Here is a 24,111-nt window from a genome sequence, read left to right on the forward strand (position 1 = left end):
CGAAACTTTGTCGAAGTGTATTATGCACACAACTGAGTTTGCTGATGGGACGAATTCGGTTCGATGAATGGCTATGATCCACTTTTGTTTCCGAAACAAGTCAGTAGGAAATTTAAACACTGAAATATTAGGCTGTTTTAAACTGTAGTTGATTCTACAACCAGGTATACAACACGACGTGGCCATAATTCACAATGTTCACACACGTTTAAATCATTCAACACCATCGATAGCCTCACTGCTGCAAGGTTCAGATCAGCCTAGAAGTCACTGGCGAGAAGTGAAGCGCGGCTGGCGACTTGTGTGACGTAGCGCCCGAAGTGGAGGGGGAGCCTTATGGCCTGTCTATCTAGTTGTCCTTGTCGCAACACACCACTCATGTTCTCTTATTTTTAAACAGCAGCGTATACTCTACCATATACAAATGTGAAAGCAAGAGCTAAAAGGTTCCACCTATTCAATACTAATTTATTGTAGCAATAATTACATAGATTCGGGACTAGCTTTGGTCTCTTTAGAGACCATCTTCAGCCAAAATTATAATGTAAAAAAAAGTCACGACATACAATAATAAAATAAGTGTTATACAAGCTAAAAATCACAATGTAAGAATTTATCATCGAAGTTCTATACAAGACAATTAAAATTATGTTGAATGAAAGACGTTCTTGATAATTAATGTAGGTTCATATGACTGTGTTTGTTGAATTCTGGTGCTAGGCCAGATTATTAAAAATGTTCATCACCGTTTTAGTCAGATATAAAAGGTTGCACTTCTTGAAAGCTTTAAATAAAAACTTAAAATATTGACACCTAGAAAGTTCTTAATACCAAGTTACAACTGACTGAATGTAAACAGAATCACTTAATATTCAAATGGGACACTCTTGCATAAAGATACAGTGTTGATATTGTGTTTGCTTTCCAAAATGGATTGCTGAAATTGTTCGTCTGAAAGAGCGAAAGCAAGGAATTAGAAGAAAAATAAAGAGGAAGGAAGTGTAAAAACAAGATAACTATGAGACTCACCCCAAACATAAAGCTGAAGCATGCAAACGGTACACAGTGGTTAATTTCTAGCATTCAGTCGGCCAAAAATATTATTTTCCACCCTGTCTTTGGTGTGCATTTTCTGTGAGTCTTGTTTATAAGACTCTTGGGTACAGTAATTAAGTGTTAAAAGGTCACGCTGTCTGGTTATCATCTCACCGAAGGCCTAAAGTGGCTCTTCTCCGTTAGGGGATAATATTCTGGTGAGGCGAGCGCACAGTTTTGTTTATGTGAGGGCTCAGTAAGGATGTCAAAATAAATATTTCTTTAGCGTGCAGTGTGATTATATTAGATTAAGGTATGTATTTTAAATAGTACGTAGGAAAATGACTATATTACTGTCTGGAATGTGTGCTTAAAAGTCAGGTACAGGGTGTCCAAGCGCTATCTAATTATACAAATTTGACCTGACTTTCAAAATGGATTGCCTCTGATTTCTGTAATGAAAGTTTTTGGAGAATTTATCTATACTTTAATGAGTAGAAAGAGTAATTAATTTTTTTCAGAAGGCATGTACTCTGTAACATGGAGTTCGGTTTTCGAGCTGTGGAGGAACATCAGGGAATATAAGTGGAACGATGATATTGCGAATGTTGTAATAGTACATTTATTTATTATTTATTTATTATTTATTTATTCCTGACACATCTGTAGCGAAGTTAGGGTTCACGGCCCTATCTTACACTTAACCATTATAAACAATAAAATTTAAAAATGTAAACATAAAAGTAAGACATAGAAATTCTAAAAGGAAATAATACCACGGTCAGATAATTCTAAGACTAAGTTAGGCCTACATATCAGTACAGCAATTAGTGTGACAATACTAATACCAATACTACTACTACTACTACTACTACTAATAATAATAATAATAATAATAATAATAATAAATGAAGAAAACCCATTCACACATCAAACACACAATGATTCACACAACTCAGTTTTATGTTCCCCGGAAAAACTTTCGGCAGGCAGATTTGAATATATGAGGAAGTAAGGTGCCGAATGTCCACTGGGAGTGTATTGCAGAGTCTCGATGCAGTAACTAAAAAGGAACGATTGTAGGAATTCGTTCGACTCACTGGAATTTCAAGTAGGAAACCAGAACGGGTGCTAATTTCATGGAATGAGGTACGGAAGCGAAAATTAGAAAAGAGGCAAGTAGGAGTGTTCGTCGAGAGCACTTGGTAAACAAGTGTCATTAGGTGAAAATTCCTTCGTTCATTTATGCGTAGCCATCCCAATGTTTTGAAATATGGTGTGACATGAACATCATGTTATCATCTCACCGAAGGCCTAAAGTGGCTCTTCTCCGTTAGGGGATAATATTCTGGTGAGGCGAGCGCACAGTTTTGTTTATGTGAGGGCTCAGTAAGGATGTCAAAATAAATATTTCTTTAGCGTGCAGTGTGATTATATTAGTATGCACGAGTTTTGTGCTCTCTGAAGTCTCAAAGCTTGTTCAGAATTTAGATTGACTAGTACTGTATCACAATAGTCTAAAATTGGGAATAGTAGTGCATGGATTAATTTTAATTTAAGTTTTTGAGGAAAAGAATTCTTGTGACGTTTCAGGGGATATAGAGCTGCATGAACCTTTCTACATACATCTGTTACATGTTCATTCCAGGTCAGATTCTCATTGATGGAGATTCCAAGAATAGTTACATTTTTAAGGTACGGTACAGCAATGTCGTTGATTATGATTGGAGGAGGATTGATATTGCTTATTATATGTAATAATTTAGAGTTTCCTAGGAAAATACTTTGTCATTATGATAATTATTTGGGGATATTAGGTCGTGTAATAATAAATAAATACCAGCTGACGCGTTTCAATCCTGCGACCAGGATCGTCTTCAGAGCAACAACAAAGCAAAATGGCTACAGTCTCTCCATAGTAAACAGACTCAAGACAGAGAGACCCTGTTAGAAATGTAGTTCATTCCAGGGCCTCCAGAGTCACGGAGAAAGATGTTGACGAGTTAACTATGGAGGGCAGCCATGATCTACTTAGTATATAGCCGTCACCTTTGTTAAAATTATTCGGGCGTTTAGCAATTTCTATCGCCTCACGAATGATTCTGGGAATAAATGTTTCTCTTTACAAATGACAGAAGTTGCATCAAAAATGATTTGATGGTCATTATGTATGGCATGTTCTGCCACAGCAGACTTCTCTGGCTGGCAAAGACGTAAGTGCCTGCGATGTTCTTTAACCCTTGTTGCTACTTTCCTACATGTTTGGCCGACTCTGAAATAATATCCCCAAATAATTATCATAATGTCATTTAGTGGTCGTGAAAGTCTACGTATTAAGATAATACTTTGTGTTTTACAAGGATTTATGATTAAGCGGTTGTTTTTAGCATAAGCGGTAAGCCTTTCAATATCCGAATTAATATGCTGAACTGTTTCATGTAAATTGTTTGTAGTGGTGTGTTTGTATATCTGCAGATCAACAACATATAAGTAGTAGTTGCAATACTGAAGTGTGGAAGATATGTCATTAATATGCAAGACGAACAGTAAGGATCCTAAAACAGACCCTTGAGGGACACCGGATGATTTTACAGCCCATTGGGATCTTTGATTGTTTACCACTACGCACTGGCGACGATTTGTAAGGTACGACTTTAAAAGAATTTAGGGCTATCGGGCCGATATGCAGAGAGCGTAGCTTAGATAATAGTATGTCTATTTTTACCGTGTCGAACACATTATTAAAGTCAACGAGTGTCAGTATCGTCACCTGCTGTTTGTCCATTGCTAGTCGTATGTCATCTGTTACCCAAAGAAGTGCAGTCGTAGTACTGTGTCCCTTTCTGAAGCCAGATTACAATAGGTCAAAAAGAGAATGTCTGGTTAAGAATTCTACTAGCTGCTCGTGTACAACTTGTTCAAGAACTTTCGAGACAGGGGGAAGAATCTAAATAGGCCGGTAATCAGATGGCGCATTTGCAGTGGTACTGGTATGCTTTAATATTGGGGTTACTAGAGCATCCTTCCATGCAGTTGGAAACATCCCTGTGGTGAGACAGTGGTTTACAATGTGGGTAATAATTGGTAGGACCGCACCAATAATGTTTTTTATAAAGCCTATTGGGATGTTATCTGCTCCTTTAGGTTGTGACTTAACTGAATTCAAAATACGCTTTACATCATTTACACTGACAGGGTGAAAAGAGAAATTATATTCGTTTTCTGTAGGGTCACTGATTCTTTTATTTAGATTGATATGATTTTGAGGTTGAGATTCCTTTATTAGGTTAGTTACGAAGTGAGAGTTAAGTGTATCGAGAGATAAAGATGGCACATGTGGCTCTTTGCATTTTCCAACTCCCATAGCTCGAAGTTCGTTCCAGGTTTCACGTGCATTTAAGTTCCTTGTTACATTTTTAATGTGATTACATTTGCTATTGTGAATTAAGTGTTTTGTTCTGTTATGTAAAAGACGATACTGTTCAAAATCTAGTTCATTATTTGTTTCCTTGTATTGGCGAAACATTGCGTCACGGCGAGTCAATGTTGCTTTTATATCGCTTGTTAACCAAGGTGCAGGCGAGCAAGTGACTCTACCTTGCCTAACAGGAGCATGCTTGTCATATAGTCCTATGAGTAAGGAGTTAAATCTTGTCGCTTTCATGTCTGTGTCATGTAACTGCTTTATAACTTCCGTACGCATTGTTTTGGAGTTGTTGTAAACAGATATTTTTCAGATCCCTGTAACTACTGTATTTAGCTTTGTATTTTGGTACACGAAGAGAGTAGCACAGGTAAATTAAGTCATGAGTTGAGATGCCAGGTACAGGAAATTGACCATACTTAAGAACTTCATGCGGGTTATTTGTAATCAGGAGGTCAATTCCAGTATGGCTTGTATATCTAAGTGTGTGAACATGATTAGTTGCGTCTATTGGTAAGATCGTCATGTCGATGGAGGTAAATAGGTTGCTCATTCGGTCTGACTTGCCAGTTGGGGCTAAGATATTTGAGTTAAAGTCACCAAGAAGTAGTATATGCTCGTAGGTTGGTACAAGTTTGAGAAAGTCAGATTCAAGGTCAGAGATGTTAGTAACATTCGGTGGCTTATAGATAACTCCTATTTTTGACAGTTAATTATGGTCTCAGCAAACATATATTCCGTATGTGGAGTGATGACAGATGATGATTTAATAATTATTCTACATTTAATATCATCTCTACAATATACTGCTGCCTGGCAGTGCGATCATGCCGATAGAGAGTATATCCTTCTAGTTTTACAAGGGTAGAGCTAATTTTATCAGACAACCAGGTTTCAGTAATACACATAATATGCATGTTACAGGTTGATGTTATCGAATGAACTTCATCTATGTGACTGAGGAGTGAGAGAGAATTGATATGGCAACACTGTAGACTTTGTGAGAACTGAGACAGAGATTGTTTCAATAGCAGTTTAGTAGGCTGAGGGTTGGATGCAGTTGGTGAAGGTACACGAGAGTTATTTTGGTCTTGGAATACACTCGGATCAAAATGACATTCAGGAATGCCTCATCTACCGTAACAGTAGTTTCAAGGACACCAGCTGCTGACATGTTTAAAGGGTAGGTGACACATTCCTGGAACAAACACTGATAACACACACACACATACTGACAGACACACGCAGATAATTACGTACACATAGCATATGTTTGAACATCTCAATACACAAATTAATAATAATAAGGATATTAATAAAATTACACTAATATACAGTTGAAGAGTTAGTCTAGAGTATGGTTTTGCTAAGGTGCTGTACTCCCAGGCTTTATTTAACCCATTGCCTTGCAATGATGGAAATTTCCGTCATTGTCCGCGGGTTGCCATAAATGCAATGATGGAAATTTCCGTCCACCCTCTTTATTGCTTTGTTGAGGTTTCCAAGGATACATATCGATATTTCTTTGCAATCCCAACATGTCTACGAGATGTTGGTAATCGTATTTCAGCTATCTTTGCCTTTCAGCTACGTATTTCGCCGCCAAAGAGTCTAAATACGATCGAGTAAATTGCTGCGTAAAGCTTTAGTGAAGGTAAAGTCAACGTCATGGCCGAGTCGGATGAAGCTCGAATATTACGTTTTTTTGGAGGAAAGCGATGTCAGTGACGGTTTTTCCAATGAAAGTGATACTGAATTACCTTCGAGTGACGTTAGCATTAGTAATTCCGAAGAATTAGATGACATTATTGAAGAAAATGAAGACGGGGACACAGGTGGGCGTGTGCATAACCTAGAAAACTGAACGTGTACACAAACAGACAATGTACCAAATAATATGTGGTGTAATCTTCTTGCTACCACAGAGTTCAGTTCTCCAAGCCCCATAGTTTTTCTTCTGCTGAAAGAAGGTATTGATCTGGTTTGTCAGTCTTGTATTTATTATTATTATTATTTCCTTATGCCCAACTAATGAGCGCAATTAAACTTATTTAGCTGATGTCGTTGACTTTTCCTTCTCCCAAAATCTCTTCATCTTCTCACTGTGGCTTTTCTTGCGAGGTCTGCTAGGACTGCAGAGGAAAAAATCCCAAGGGAAAGAACAGGGGTGAATCCCACTATGAATGTGATAATTGTAAGGTGGCACTGCATGTATATGAGTGTTTTAAGATCTACCACACTGTGTTGAACTATTGTTAGAATGTGAACTGTGTTTCAGTGTATTAACTTGCTGTAGCAAAAGTGATCTCTTTTAAGCCAGATTAAATTGCAATCAATGTACATTTATTTTCAAGAAAAATTGCAGTTCAATGGGTTAAGTGCACCTGCCGGCGAGCATTTCAGAAATAAGTAAAAGAGAAAGAGTTTGTAGGTGTGGGTGGAACTTGTGAATGCTATACGACTATTTTACGAATTTGTTACAAATGAAGAAATCACATTGGAAGAAACAGTTGAGGAACTGGAAAGCTATTTCACAGTAGAATCTACAGACACAGGGTACTATGGTATTGTTCATTTATTTGAGAGCGTTCAGTTCATCCATTGTTGTTATGTTGTGTCTGGTTTCCCCTCTTTTTACAACAATGCGTCCCTGTATGGTCCAGACATTTCTCACTCCAAATTTATCTACAGCCACCTTTAATATCAGAGTGCGAGCCGCAGTCAGGTCTTCCCCGATAGTGATTCCAGTGCCTGCTAATTTGCGCTTGTTATGAAAGACTTCCTCCCTTTTCCTATAGCTTACAAATTTCACTATTATAGGCCGTTTCACTCCCAGCCCCGGCCTGCCAGCACGGTGAAACCTATCAATATCCTGCACGGCGATGTCAAGGCCAAGTTTGTCTTTGAACAATCTGACTGAAAGTTTGTCCGTATTCTCATTCAGTGATTCGGGAATTCCGAACACACGCACGCTTCCTCTGCGTTGATATTGCTCAAGAGCATCAGTACTTCTTTTGAGTTCATCCTGCACTGCTTTCAGTTCAATTTCCCTATTTTTAATATCAATTTTAAGTTCATTGATAATCTAAGTGTTGAAGTCCAGGGTGGCCTTGAGTTGTTCAGCCATGGCCTTTGCAACACTTTCGGTTATTGCCTCAACAATAGACGAGAGAATTTTTTTCTCGACTGTAGAGCTTCCCTTACCTGCTGAACAATGCTGTCCGCTAGGGTAGCTTCACTACCGCTACCGGCTGCAGGCCCTGTCTCGGTCCTGGTTCCCTGGCTGGCCGCATTCTTCTGTCTGTTCCCATAATTTAGGCCATTGTTCCGATTATATATCCAAGTCAATAAGGAAATCGATCAATATTTTGTGTGCTAAAATTTGAACATGCTGAACAAAATATAGTAGAAAAAGGGACAAATTCCTGAAGTACAACAAAATTTGGTTGGACCAGAAAGTGAGCCTTTCAGAAGTACGTGCATCACAACGTCAGAATGAGCCCGCCAGTACTAGCACTCGAGGACCATTCTGTTGATATATAGTGTTATTTAAACTAAAATACAGTAACTGTTGTTCAAAACAATTTTTTTAATAGAAAAAAATTCCAGAATTTCAAGCTGGCTTACTATACTCTGTTTTCACAATTAAGTATTTATTATTTTCCACCTAGTCGATACAACGATTGCTTAAGGCAATTTAATGGTTAAAAGTGGTACATGTTTCGTATTTTATCAACATCTTCAGCCACATAACACTGTTTAGATGAAAAATATATAAAATTGACAAAGTACCACTTTTAACCATTAAATTGCCTTAAGCAATCGTTGTATCGACTAGGTGGAAAATAATAAATACTTAATTGTGGATCTATTGAAGTGCGATACGGACCATGAAACTGATTTTATGTAATACTGTGTTTTGTCGAATTCTTTTGGACAATGGAACACACTTCACATATGGGGATACTGGGATACATATTAATCATGTTAAAAGAGTGGATGGAGTGGTATATGAAATTCCCTGTACTTGCGGTAAGGTATACATTGGCCAAACATGCCGGTCCACTGGTACTCGTATCAAGGAACATGAACCTAATATTCGTCTGAACTAGCCAGACAAAACAGCAATAGCTGGGCATGCTCTATTGTCGGGTCATGTCATGTTAAGCTGCTCGTCGAGCTCTTACTCACACAAGACACTACAGGTCCAGGATTATATGGGAAGCTGTGGAAATACGTAAAAATCCTAACAATTTCAACAGGGACACAGGTTATCAATTAAATAATACCTGGTTGCCAGCCATTAAGGATTTACGTAGGTAGTTCCCTTCCCTGTCCCTTCACTATTGTTATTTCGTTTCGGTGTTTTCCAAATGACCCTCTCAAACTGATTCTGATGGTTCCGTCAGCTTTTGCTTCCAACACTAGCGCTATACCACATCCGAGGAGCCATCTGGTGATGAATGAACGTACCATTTCTACTTCTATTATAACGTCTGTTTAAGAAGCCTTTCTCATGGACAGTCAAGATTTTCTTCTGATGACGCAGAGCATAGTTCTCTGCGAAACGTAATTAATTTCACCTTATTTTCTTGACACGGCAGAAGCCCAAAAGCCTATATCATGTCCATAAGTAAGGGCCGTGGAAGCATCAATGGCAACAATTGATTTTGTGTTGAGTGGTACAGTGAAGTGTAGCGAATATTTGTCGCGTGATACAGCACAGTAGCCTATATCTGGTTTAGGAACATATGAAGATACCTATCGCATTATGAATTTTTGCTATTACCGCTTACTACAAGTATGATCGCATTTTTCTTAGCCCTGAAAATGTTATCTGTCATCTCTTGTGAAAGAAACTGATTTACAACTCTGAAAAAGTGAGCCTCTTTGTGCTTGTATTTTGCATTCCATTAAGAAGTTAGAAATTTATTTTTTGTGAGTGGTACCGTGAAGTTTTGTCACGTGATACGGTAGCCTATATCTGGATTAGGAACATAATCCAGCAAATGCTTTGTAAAAAAAAAAAAAAACCTACTCGTTCGTAGGCTCTTTCCTTGTACATCCATCTTCCAATCTCCATATTTGCGACCATTCATGAAGCAGGAACTCCTCCTGTTTATGCTCAATCTCGTTATCAATTGGATGGAGTTATGCATCAATAGACTAAGCGCCATTTGACGAAAATTGAGATTTTAGCACTATCTTGTAAAGGAAAGCTTGAACTACTTATTATAAATTCCCCACTGTTTTACAAGAGGGCATTAGTTGTCAGTAAACTGAAAACCTAAAAAATTGCATCAGTAGACTATGCTACATTAATGACAGCGAGGGAGCCTGCGTTTTCGATAGTGCTAAGTTATTGACGTGGTGATACACTGAGTGAGCTCCATTAGAGCTTGCTAAAAGGGTTGCATCAGAGTTTCATTCTCTAGAAGAACTCTGTAAGGTTAGTATCAAAATGAGAGTGTGGTATGGTATCTAATACGGTAGTGTGCAATGTAAGTAATACTTCTGTATCAATATATTTATTTGAAGAAGCTGCAAAGGCTTCACTGTAACAGTGTTTTAACATGTTATGCTAGGTAATGCGCGCCAAATAAGTGAATTCCAGATCAGAATAATGAATGCAGTCACTGCAGATACTTAGCGTGCCCTCAAATTTCATCAGCATTTATACACTTTTAGCAAGCTCTAATGGAGCTCACTCAATGTATCACCACGTCAATAACTTAGCACTATCGTAAACGTGGGCTCCCTATGTAAACGTAATGAGAAAATGCAGGCAAAAAAATCCCACTGTTCACCAGATGGAAGACACGTTGTTCTTCAGTTCAGCAGAACTTGAAAAATGGATTGTGAATCAGGAAACAGATGCCCATGGTTGCAAGATAAACTGGTAAAAACTAAAAGAAATCTAGTTCTTGAAATCACAGCCGTTCAGTATGTACAGTAAAACTAAATTTGATGGTGAATATATAGAAGTAAATCTAAATACGTCAAGACTGGGACGACGATGGGAAACTAGAGTTCCCTTTAATCAGGCATTAATACCTTTGTGGCCAAATGGAAAACCTATCTCTGAAGCCAAACTTGGAGACCTTAAGTTGCTGATGCACCTAATACTTGCAGATGCCAAACAATTTTACCAGAAACTTCAAGGAGATTCTGACATTGAGGACGGCATAGATAGATTCAATGGAGATCCTGATTTCGAGATTGAATGAACTGAGAGTAACAATCTTATTACCTGTCCAGTGTTTTATATGAATTTATTGGAGCAAATATTTAAATAACATTTTCTGTTCCTGTTCTGTTCGACTGAGGTAAGTAATTAAAATTCTATACTTGCTCTCAGAATCGCTTTATTTTGCTTGGAATAAGGTAATCATAACCACATATACCAGCCTCCATATCCCTCAGTTTAAGGGACTGCCATTCTGATTATGATGACGATGTTTGTTTAAAGGGGTCAACTTCGCACAGTAGGAGATTCAGGTTTTAATCACAATTGCGGTCACATATTTTTTGAGGTCTTACTCAGTAGATACTCAACAGTAAGGGGTTTTAGGTGTAGCTTTGTGATGCATTATTCGCACGTGAGAAATACCTTAAATTGCATCAGTAGACTAAGTGCCATTTTTTCAAGAAAATCTATGAACTGTAAGTATAAAACTGTTGAAATTTGGTGTGAAGGTACAATCTATTATCTTACAACACCAGGAATACCATGTTTAACAAAATTATGTTTGCTCGAATTTACACATAAACCTAAATTTAAACACGAATATCTCAAAACAAACTTTTGGCACTTGGTCTAATGATGCATAACGGCATCAAATTAACAGCAATATCAACAGTATTTTCCTTTAGCTGAAAATGATTCACGACATTAGAGAAAACAACAATACTACACAGATCGCAGCCTGACTGACAACCTAGTTTGCTCTCTAGGAAAACATCTACTTGAACGTTTTATGGGCATTGGACGAGTTAAGTTTACCAAGCATATTACGTCTGGCACAATGTATTAAACCTGCTCTAGGATAATGGCCCTTTACAAGTGGTATTTCTCAGTGAAGTGAGTCTGCACCAACTATAAGGATTTTCTAGATGTTGCTTCTTTACTAAAATTTATCAGTTTTTGTGTTTATCGATTTTAAACACAACAACAGATGGACAAAAGTTTCAAAGATGATGGATATCGTCTCCACATTGTGTATACTACCAATCCTCTCAAAATCATGGCTACAAAACCAAATGTATGGACAGACACTATACTCTTATTAAGTTAGTAAGATGACTTACTGTCTGACAATTTCTAGACCACTAGGAAAACGTTAATGCAGTTGCCATGATCCATGGTAACTGACAACTGTTTCCAATAGTACACAATCAGATACTTACTCTTAATGTATTTCACCCTAGAAAGTTCATGTTCTTCATCAAGAATATCTGTGCTAATGGTCTCCTCCTCAGAGATGGACATACCACACTCACCAGTTCGTGTTTCTTGATCAGGTTTTCTGGGAGGTGAAACAACAGCAATACCTAACTTTGTAGATGAGCCACCATCAGGCTTCAAACTTGACAAAATAGTCATTTGTTTGCTACCCAGAGATGGTACAGTTTGATTTGTATTGGAAACACCAAGGTCTTCCAAATTGACAAAGAATTTCTGCTCTAAAGGGTTCGGACACCTATGCTTAGAAGGGTTCGTAACAGTGCACTTCATCTCTATACAATGAGAACAATCGCAGACAGCTAATGAGACTTCCTCAAGGTGGGCATCCGACTGCACATTCACATCCATGGACTGCCAACCAGACTCGTTGTAGGTGAGGTTAACTTTCACAGGCGTTTTGGAACTGGGGTCACACGAGCTTGCAGGCGGAGATAAGTTCATTTCTACACAGGTCTCAGCAGGAGTCTCAACAGCTCTACAGTTAGAACAATCTTCACAAGACACAGTACTACTTTTTATGCAATTTTGTTTGTATTTACAATTTTTGTCCTCATCCTTATACGAAATGTCACCTTTAAAATTCAGACATTTCACTACCTTCTGTGAAGAATTCAATATGTTTTTCTCTTCCTCCCTAATACCACCCTTCCCCAATTTTGACAAGTTAGTTGGAGTCCTAAAAGTGCACAAAAGGGGCTCCAAGTCCGATGAACTGCTGTCGGATGTACTTCTTTGTTTACATGGCGTCTTGGAACTTCCCTCTTTTGATGCACGGAGTTGAGCCAGTTTCTTGTGAGAGAAGTCTCGGAAATGTAAAACATCCAATGCCTGACATTCCTCCCCAAAAGGACACTCTGAAAAGAAAGAAAAAACAAAAAAAAAGATAAATTACTCGCTTAAGATCAAGAAATCTGTTTTAATATTCAAAGTGTTAAGATGAGTACTAAGAAATAAGACAGCGCAAACCAATTAAAATGAGAACCTCAACCGCTAAAGATAATGAAAATCTATTTTCACTTCAAGTAAAGCTAACAGAAAGCTCATGACCATGTCAATACCTACTGAGCTCTTTAGGCATTATCAATCATGAAATTACCAGTGTGGCAGTGGGTTCAGTGCGCCATTAAGACACCGCTATAAACCTCCTTTGTGAGACAAGAGATTGAATACTTTAATATTCACAATCGGAGTAATTAAATGGTCCCCTATGCATTAACATGTGCTTTACAAATTCATGGGTGTGATTACAGTATTTTCAAAATCGAAATGTACTTCTCGAGGATAATAATTATTTTATGTAGCTATTTCTAGCCTGGTGTACTGAAAATAAACTTGCCATCTCCAAAGCGGATAGAATATGAATATATCGTCCTTGTTACTGAATCAGATAAAGAATCGCATAACACTTACCCTCTTGGTTTCCTGTAAAAGAATATCGACAAAGAAAGAGAATAGAGGATATGAACAAATGCAGAAAAGCAGAGTCTGAATAAGTTTGTTCTGTTTGATGACTTAGCTGTGGGGATTTATCACAAAGGTGTTCTGCAGCAGAGAAAAGAAAGGTGCTATAACTCAGTCAACTGCAGGAAAGTAGTACAATAAATTTATGGGAGGATAAGACTAAAATGTTGGGATCTACCAAAAAACATTTTAAATAGGCATGTATATTTCTGGATGTAAGAACTAATTCGCTCCAAAGGTATACCAAATGACTTCTGATAAGATATCACACGGGCAATTCCCCACCGACTGCAAAGAATCAGCTTCATTTTCTGTATCAAATTCTAATCACAGAGACTTATAATAATTGAAAATCTTCCACCTTTTCGATACTTTTTATTTGCCTTTTAGCAAATTATTAATTATAAACAGTATGTGTTTCGTTCTCACTTAAGAACATCTTCAGCTGTTGTTAAGCTTAGGTGAATCGCTAAGTTTCTGAATACATTATTTTCAGGTACATTGTTCCTCTTAAAGACTATCTGAATATAAATTAAATTAAAATAATGTCAAAACTATGTGGGGGTTAATGGGTTGATGAAATGAGACAGGATGAATACATTGTTAGCCTGCTTAAAAACTATGTCTATTCATTGGAATAGTTGTTAAAAGTTTCAACTCTGTTACACTAAAAATTTCTGTTTGTCTTCCAGTTAAAAGGTTTTCTTTCTTTTAATGATTGTCTTCTTGACTGTTCTAATTATTGTTGAATGTTCATTTCTTTCACTCCTTCCAGGTAGGCTGTTAATTATTTTGAGCTTGAATAATGTGCCCTAAATTGAGTCTAATGCAGAACTTTGAAGCTGATTGCCGGTCACTTTTTGAGAAGGGAGATTCGTCACAATTTCTGAAATGAAATGAAGGAAATAGGAATTTTTTTTTGTAATGAAAACATGTGTCTTTACATGATAACTTAATGTATAAAATGGTTCCATTCCTTACTGTTGTTAGACTCCAATTCTATCGTGACCCTGGAGGGGGAGCGTTTGAAGCTGCTTTACGTCTAGTATAATAATGGTGTGTGTGTGTGTTCCGTTGTTTGCTCCTCCTTTCGGGGAGGAGGCGTGTCGCTTACTGTCACGGCTACGGCTTTAGAAGGGGTGGGGAAAGTGGATGTACAAAATGGCAGAGGCTCATTCTTATTTATGCTTTTATTGTCTGTGTTGTTTCTTTTGCCTAAAATTTCAAGACTTGATAATATCCCTTTGAATATAGGGTTTCTATTGTCAATTGTATCATTCAGGTTATTGTCCTGATTGCTTTTTTGTTCTAAATAAATATATAGATTATCTAACATATTTAGAAGAGCTTCTTTGTTTATTTTATGTAATATAGTTAAATCCTGCTCTATAGTTGTGAACTGATGTCCAGTTGTACTCATGTGTTGGATCATCGTGGAAATTTTTTTATGTCTTTCAGCATTGACATGCTCTAGGTATCTTACAGTAAAACCGCGCCCTGTTTGCCCGACATAAGTTTTTTCACATTGATGACACTTCAATATGTAAACTCCTGATTCTGAATGTTTGTTTTTTCCTAGGGAATTAACACTATTGTAATTAAAGAATTTTTGCTTTGTATTATTGCTGGTTGAATACGCGATCTTATAGTTATATTTTCTAAACAAATTCGTTACTGTATATAAGTTAGGGTTATTGAAAGTGAACTTGGCGTATTTATCTTTCTTTTTTATTTCGGGTATTAGATTAGTCTGTAACCTCTGTTTGAATTTTCCGATTATTTTGTCTACCATTTTTAGTTCAAATCCGTTGTATTGGGCTTGTTTACGGATAAAGAGCAGTTCTTTTTCTCGTTCCTTGTGTGTAAGGGGTATATTAAACGCTCTATATATATGTAACTGTAGTAAGCTGACCTTTTTGGTGATTCCGGATGCAAAGAGTAGTTCTTTATTGTAATGGGAGTAAAAGTGGGTTTCCTGTGTATCTTGAAGACAAACTCTTCCTTTTTCCATGTTATATTTATGTCAAAAAAATTTATGGAACCTTCTTTTTCTTTTTCTACTGTAAACTTTATTCTAGAATCCAGTGTATTTAATTTATTGAGGATATCGTCACTGTTGTTCACTCTTCGGTCTATTACTACAAAAGTGTCGTCTACAAAGCATATCCATAAATTAAGACCTTCTATTTGTCCTATTATTTTGGTATGTTCGAGGTAATCAAGATAAATATTGGCAAAAATGCCCGAAGCTGGGGCACCCATAGGGAGGCCTTCCTGTCTATATACCTTCTTATTGAAAGAAGTAATTGTGTTTCGTAATGAATTTGAGTATATTAATAAAATCTTCTATTTTTGGTAGGCTGAGTTGTTTGTGTTCTATTAGATTCTTCCTGATAATTTCTATTGTTTCATCCACTGGAATATTTGTATACATGTCCTTGATGTCAAAGGAACATGTTACTTGATGTGGTGTTAATTTAAAATTTTTGAGTACTTTGCAAAAATCTACAGAATTTTTTATTGGTGTCTTGTTGTAAAAAACGTAATGATTGGTTAGGATTGTATGTACGTATTGCGATGTTTTATAAGTAGGACTGCTGTGGAAGTTTATTATTGATCTTATAGGTATTCCTTCTTTATGTAACTTGGGTAAGGCCCTTGCAGTTGGAAGACCGGGATTCATATTTATAAATTTTTGGACATCTTGTTCACTTAAAATGAAGGTTGCGTTTCTTAATAATGTTTTTAACTTTTTCTTAGTATTAGTTGTAGGGTCTCGATCTATTTCCGAAAAAGTGCTATTGCTGAAAAAAGTTTCTGTTTTCCTGATATATTCCTCCTTATCTAAAACTACTATTGTCCCCCCCTTATCAGCTCTGGTAATTACTATTTCTTCTTGTTTTATTTTATGTGATAAACTTAAAGTGGGTTTCTTTCTGTTTTGGGAAACTTTTAAGCCTTTTACAAGGTACGGAATTTCAATTGGATAGGAAAGAACAAAGAAAAAGAGCTAATAACTACCATTGCAGAAGTTGAAACGGCTATACAAAAACTCCCTAACGAAGTTCAAAATGACGTTAGACACGAGGTAAAAAAGAAAATTCTGTACCTAAAAAGCAAATAAAAAGTACCAAAAAGGTGGAAGATTTTCAATTATTGTAAGTCTCTGCAATTCCCCACCTCCGGGAATCTTAAGACTAAAAAAATTGCCGTCACCCCCCAAGCTGTACATATAGTGGCTGTTTGTGTAGAAACAAGGCAATGACAGGTTGTGCTATTGCAAATTGTAAGCCTCCCAGCACAGTATCCATAAGTAGGGAAAGATACCTTGGTATGGGATTATCAAAACAGGTATTTTCATTCTAACATTAACAGTTTCTTGAAGAATGTTGAAAATGTTTCATTTGTGTAGTTATAAAGGTTACAATCAGTTACTTTCGAAGTTTGAAGGTAACGTATCATATATGTTGTCAGAATGTATGTATGTCTAACCCTTGCGCCATTGCTCAACGGGATTGGGTATGAAGTGAGGTGAAACATTGTAGAGAGTATAATACATATGGCTGTCCATGATGCTTCAGAATGCTGTACTGTATCCTGTGTTGGTGGATGGCAGACATTTGGCCATCATCATAGAAGGCTTTGTCAAGGCTGACTGATTAGGGAAGTGAAATGTTGGACTGCACAGTGAAAATACTACTGGGGGAGTGCAAGGCTCTTCTTGTCCTTTCAATGCTAATCAAGACATTAGATCTTTATTGAAGTTAATGACTGATTTCAAGAGCTGCTTGAAATATATGCATGCCGTGTTCAGTCTTTCTTGCCTCCCTGATGTAGACCCATCCATAGGGGTGTGATTTTGTGGTGTTTTATCTCAATTTTTATGCTTATTTTGCAGCAATTTTGATGTTTATTTCGGTGGTTATGCAACGATTGTGGTGCTTATTTCATGGAAATACCAGTTAAGTCACAACAAATTATATTATGCAAAGCAAATATTACAAAGCAAAACATGCTTACTAACCTTTATTTTTGCAACTTAAATACACATTTCCAGACACCGACAAAAAGAAACTATGGAGTACTTTTGAACATTGCCTGATCTTCATGACACTGAATGAAAAGGCTTAAAACAATTTCCACAATTGCACACGACAAGTTAACTTGTCCATCAGATAAAACTTATACACGGAAAACCCTCTAGAGCAGGGATGGCGAACCTATGATACGCGTGCCACTAGGTGACACGTGATCACGAATTCTGTGGCACACCGCACAACATACTAATATATTGTAAAGTTCTTAACATGTAATAAACAGGTCAAAACTCTAGAAACATAGCATATTCTAACATTACGCTTTAATAAAGAAGTATGCATCAATTCAAAGTATACATAAATTCATTCTATGGACATACTTTTTACAAATTTTATTAGTGCCAAAAATATACCTTATTCTTAAAATTTACCTCTGTTTAAAAATATAATTTTCAGTGATGTTTGCAAAATAAAATCATGAATCATTCATTCGAATGGATTTATATGTGACGCAATCTAATACATAGATGAAGTCAAATGAGGGGTTTCATAATGATTTTATAGGAAAATAGCGGATGGCACACTAGACAGTAAAAAAATAGAAAACAAGACCTTAAATGACACGCTAGTTGGTAAAGGTTTGCTATCCCTGCTCTAGAGCATTTAGAGGCAAAACTGTTGTGATCCTCAAGCATGCCAGTTAAAGTACTGTTTACCAAATTGCATTCACTCTTTCCTGATAGTAGAGTCTGGTGGCTGACAAATGCCCTTTCAATGCTCTAATTTATATTTGCATAGGCTGCAGATTACAGTGAAAAATTAACATTTATAAATGGTATTAAGCTTGATGAAGAAAAAGAAACATATTTACTTAATCTATGAAATAAGAAAAAGTTATATTTAAAACATTCTAACCGACTTTACATAAAGTATATTTCATAACTGATTTCGTATTGATGTCAACTATTCAATTCATGAAGAGATGTAATAGTATTGTATTGAAAAAAGAACATGTTTCACCCCATTTGGGACATCTTCAGCTACATATGATGCGCAACTTTTTGATACATGATCAAAATTAAGCATAATCTATTAAATGAAGAGGGGAATTTTAGTCCATCTATGTTTTTGACATATAGGTAACAAGATGCATTAATGTTTCGGCTATCATGAAGTGAACACATGAACACACTGTACATTTTGGCAATTTCCTTTTTTTTGTTTTTTTTTTGTTTACAAGCTGCTTTACGTCGCACCGACACAGATACTGTACATCTCATGGCGATGATGGAACAGAAAAGGGCTGGGAGTGGGAAGGAATCAGCCGTGGCCTTATTTACGGTACAGCCCCAGCATTTGCCTGGTGTGAAAATTGGAAACCATGGAAAACCATCTTCAGGGCTGCTGACAGTGGGGTTCGAACCCACTATCTCCTGAATACTAGGTGCACTTAAACAACTGCAACTATTGAGCTTTGTCTTTGGTGATTTAAAGTACAGTACACTGGAAAACATTTTATAAACTACAACTTAAATTATAATCAATTCATATTAGAAACTGTGTGATTTGGTGGTACTTCGGTGAATTAAAATATTATACAATGCACTGTTATTACTCTATGTCATGAAAACTGTCTTAAGTTTCAATTAAATTGCTAGTTCAATGTTCACTTAAAATCGGCTTTAAAAAATAGTTGTTGATTAGGCTTTAGCAAATAAATAAGGTTAGTGCAATGTGGAGCTACGATGGCAGGGAACATCTCTCATAAAATGACAGTGGATGGCTAACAGGAATCTTGCAAACACTTGAACTGAAACTTGGCCTTAAGTAAGGTACATCCCCAGCATTTGCCTGATGTAAAAATGGAAAACCACAGAAAACCATCTTCAGGACTGCTGACAGTAGGATTTGAAAACCACATCTCCCTAATACTGGATACTGGCCACACTTAAGCGACTGCAGCTATCGAGCTCGGTAAGCAATGGTTCGACCGCATCAAGGAAGACATGCATTTCGTAGGCATCACTGAAGTTGATGTCCTTGACCGCAGGAAGTGGACGATGGTACCAATGCAGGACTAAACGCTAGGAAAGCAGAAGAAGGTAATCGACCAAATGTGTAGTCGTTTCTAAAGGTAGTTAGTGTATCTTATCCATCCTGTGATTTTATGCCACGACCCACCCAATCACCTACACACCAGAGATGAGTAATTTACCTCCTACCCCTGAGTGACCCAAGTGGCAGCAGCAGCAAAACTGTTACACAATGAGTATGGAGATAAGCAGAACATTTGGAAAAATGAAAAACCTGTTTTTTCATTTCCTTTTTAAAGATAGAAGTACTGTAATATTCACGTAGCTGGTAGTAAAGTGTAACCAATATTTCTAATACCTGAATTTCAAGTAGGCTACAGCACATTTTGGATTTTAAGAGTAGGCTATAGAAAAGAACAGACAGTCGTATTTCGAGTTAGTCGTATTTTCAGTTTTCCTTTCCTGTCTAGTGTTTATGTTGGGTAGGTCAAAATTATAAATTTAAACAAGAACACCAGATGATATAAAACAAAACAATTCTTTCACAAAAGAGTTATCACAAAAACAGGAAGTGCTGGTTGTGTAAAGTGCATGGACATCTAATACTAATAGTTGACATTCTCAATACTGATACTTAAAAAGATAGTGAGACCATTATTCTACTTAGATTGATTGATTGAACATGCAGAGCATGTTGAATTATTGTGATCACTTTGGAACGTAGATAATCTGACTGACTAATAACAATGATTGAAAATACCACACTGTAAGAGTCCATTAATATATTGTTGGTATTCATAAGTGGTGGTGGTGATTTTTGTTTTAAGAGGAAGTACAATGAGGTAATCATCCTCTCTGAACAAATAAGTGGAAAAGAAATTTAAAATATAAAACAAAATTATTTATTCAACAAAGGAATTTGGAAACGCAGTACAAAATAAAACAAAAAAACAATTATAGAATTAGGCCGAAAGGATTACTAACGTATCAAAAGGGAACGTACGTTCCCAGAGTAACAGTGCACTTGTAATTTATATACCCTTGATAAGTCCACTGTCGCACATAAAGCGGATGACAAGATCAGCAGTAGTTGCGTCATCGGCTAGTATGCGTTCGAGTGTTTCCTGCAGGCCGAGGCTCCGTCTTAGGCCAGAGAGATCAGCGCACTCTGTGAGGATGTGGGCCACGGTGAAGTCGGCACCACAAGAACACACTGGGGGGTCTTCCCTCTTTAGGAGATAAGAGTGCGTGGATAGTAAATGACCTATCCTCAGCCTGCATAGTACTATGGCCTCTCTCCATGAAGGTCGGAAAGAGGACCGCCACATAGTAGTTGTCTTCTTAATTGTTCTCAGCTTGTTGGGAGTTCGGATATCTAGCCACTCCGATTCCCAGGACGCCAAGATGGTTCGACGTAGCTGAGAACAAATATCCTTAGCAGGTACATTGACTGGTCTTGGAGGTAAAAGTACAGCTTCCTTTGCAGCTTCATCCGCAAGTTCGTTTCCCGCAATCCCAACGTGGCTTGGAAGCCAAGCGAAAGTGATTCTGGTGCCAGCATCCCCTAACCTGGCTAGCAGGTCATGTATCTGCTGTACCAGTGGGTGTTGCGAGAAACAGGTTTCAATAGACTGCAGAGAGCTTAACGAATCGGTACACATAAGAAAGTGGCTTCTTTCGTCACACAGTGCAAACTGCAGAGCCTCTAAGATGGCGTAAAGCTCTGCAGTATACACGCTACATACTTTAGGGAGCGAGATCTTCGTGGTCATATCATCAATGACGAAAGAGCAACCAACATTATCTCCGATTTTAGAACCATCCGTGAAGATAATTCTCGCAGCCGGATATTGGTGAACGAAGTCCTGGAAATACATCCGATAAACGGAGGAATCCATGTTCACCTTCGGTCCATGGAGCAGATCTAGACGTATATCCGGTCACAGAACCAACCACGGAGGTACCTCGCTAAGCGTTTGTTCAAGACAACCACCGATATTGATATTCAAATCATGACACAAGCTATCAATCCGAAACCCAACCGACCGTGTGGCATTCGGCCGGTCTTGTCACCTCTGGTGGTATTGGGTACGATAGATGCATTGATAGCTTGGATGTAGCGGCATTTCACGAATTTTGGCAGCATACGTGAGAAGTAACTGCTGCCTCCTTATCCGTAAAGGTGGAACTCCCGCTTCAGCGAGTAAGCTGGGAATGGGGCTAGTACGGAAAGCTCCTGTTGCCAGCCTTACTCCACTATGGTGAATACTGTCTAAAAGGCTCAGCGTAGATTTTGATGCCGAGTCAAAAGCCGCACTTCCATAGTCTATTCGGGAGAGGACCGTCGCCGTGTAAAATCATAGCAGTACCGCACGGTCAGCCCCCCACGAGGTGCCGCTGAGAAACTTAAGCATGTTCAGTCTCTTCATGCAGGCAACCTTCAACTGACAGATGTGGGGCTGCCACGTTAGTCTCTTATCAAAATGGAGACCCAGGAATCTGCAGGTGTCAACCACTGGTAAGACACTGTTTCGCAAGCGGGGCTCTGGTTCGGGATGCACAGGCCAATGTTGACAGAAGTGTACAACTGAGGTTATCGCTGCTGAAAATCGAAAACCATGTTGCAGGGCCCAACTGTCGATTCGGTTAATAGCTTGCTGTAGCTGTCTTTCAGCAAACGCCACCCTTCTGGAGCTGTAATGTAGAGCTAAGTCGTCTACATACAGCGAAGGAACGACTGCGGGCAACTATGCCGTTGATGGCGATTGCAAACAGTGTGACACTCAGTACCGATCCCTGAGGTACTCCATATTCCTGAACGTAATATTGAGAAAATGCATTCCCTACTCGGACTCGAAAGAGACGGAGGGACATGAAGTTCTCAATAAACATTGGCAAATTTCCCCGAAATCCCCACTGGTGTAGTGTGGAGAGAATCCCATATCGCCAGGTAGTGTCGTAAGCTTTCTCCAGGTCAAAAAACACAGCGACTAGGTGTTCCTTCCTGAGAAAGGCCTCCTGAATGGCGCTCTCCAGTCTGACCGGATGATCAGTGGCAGACCGATGAGAGCGAAACCCACACTGGTAGTTAGACAAGAGACCTTCCTTTTCCATGGCCCACACAAGACGCCGGTTAACCATCCTTTCAAATAGCTTACACAGGCCATTTGTAAGGCATACTGGCCTATAACTATCCAGGAGTTTTGGATCTTTACCTGGCTTGGAAATTGATATCACAATTCCCTCACACCATTGAGATGGAAATACTCCCTCACTCCATATTCTGTTGAACAGGGTGAGGATATCCTTGAGACATCTGTCACTCAAATGCTTAAGCATTTGATTATGGATATTTTCTGGTCCAGGAGCCATATCCCTGCATAGCGCGAGTGCACTTCGCAACTCCCACTCCGTGAAGGGTACGTTGTAGGGATGCAAAGCACTGGAGGCGAAAGAGAGATGGTGTGCCTCTGCTTCGCGCTTAATTTGAAGAAATGCAGGGTCATATCTCACAAAGCTGGACGTATCTGCAAAATGTGACGCGATGTGGTCAGCAATGACAGAAGGAATCATAACTATATCTCCATTAATGGAGATTCCGGGTACTGAGGGCACATTCTGTACACCGACAATACGGCGGAGTTTCGTCCACACTTGTGATAACGGAGTATGTGCCGTCATAGAAGACATACTTTTCCCACGTAGCTTTCTTACTTTCTCGAATAAAACAATGGGCCTTCGCGCGGACGCTTAAATGTGATATGATTGGCCATCGTAGGATTCCAACGATAATGCTTAAAAGCCCATCGGCGATCACGTATTTCTGCTGCAATTTCGTCCGTCCACCATGGGACCTGTTTCCGGCGACGAATACCGGACGAAGAAGGAATTGTTTCCTCTGCAGCAGCCAAAATTCCCGTAGTAATGGAAGAGACGTGGTCGTCAACAGACTCCAGTATATCATTGGCCATCACTGCGCGTTTTGAAAATTCTGGCCAGTTTGCTCGCCGAAGTAACCAGCGCCTGGGTACTTCGGACTGTCTTTGATTCAAGATAGATAGAATTATCGGGAAGTGGTCACTGTCACAGAGGTCATCGTGTACTTGCCATCGTAGCAGGGGAACTAGCGCACGGCTGCACAACGTGACATCCAGGTGTGAGAATGTGCCATGTGCACTGCTGAAGTGTGTCGGTTCCCCTGTATTAAGCACGCAAAGATCAAACAGATTGATCAGTCGCTCGAGCATCCTCCCCCTAGCACAGGAAGACGGAGAAACCCATAGTGTGTTACGGGCGTTCACATCTCCCAGCATGAGGAAAGGAGGAGGCAACTGAGCGATCAAATCTTGTAGTGCATGCGTTTCAAGATCATAGTCCGGTGGAAAGTACACGTTGCACACCATTGTCATTACTGGCAACGGAGTGCGAACTGCAACTGCATCTAGCTGAGTACGGAGCGGTACATCTTCGCTGAAGATGTCGGAGCGAACTAGGGTACAGTTGCCGCGCCATCCACAGCTAATCTATCTTTGGAATAAAGACGATATCCTCTCATAGTCGTGTCGTGTCGTGTCCAGGTCTCAAACGAGATTCCTGTAGACACACTATGGAGGCCGCAGAGACGGATATCAATTAACGTAACTCAGCTAGGCGACA

At 38.6% G+C, this 24,111-nt stretch overlaps 1 protein-coding gene across 2 annotated transcripts in view; it reads right to left on the minus strand.

Moving 5' to 3' along the window:
* LOC136858723 (DNA cross-link repair 1A protein) overlaps positions 1-24,111 on the minus strand; it is a 231,959-nt gene that overhangs the window by 191,554 nt on the left and 16,294 nt on the right. For both annotated transcript variants that reach the window (XM_067138466.2, XM_068229564.1), the window contains exon 2: positions 11,867-12,778. In XM_067138466.2, coding sequence (XP_066994567.2) covers positions 11,867-12,778 — 912 coding nt within the window. The remainder of the gene's footprint in view (positions 1-11,866; positions 12,779-24,111) is intronic.

Source organism: Anabrus simplex, chromosome 1 (assembly GCF_040414725.1).
Source record: "Anabrus simplex isolate iqAnaSimp1 chromosome 1, ASM4041472v1, whole genome shotgun sequence".
NCBI classification, from domain to species: domain Eukaryota; kingdom Metazoa; phylum Arthropoda; class Insecta; order Orthoptera; family Tettigoniidae; genus Anabrus; species Anabrus simplex.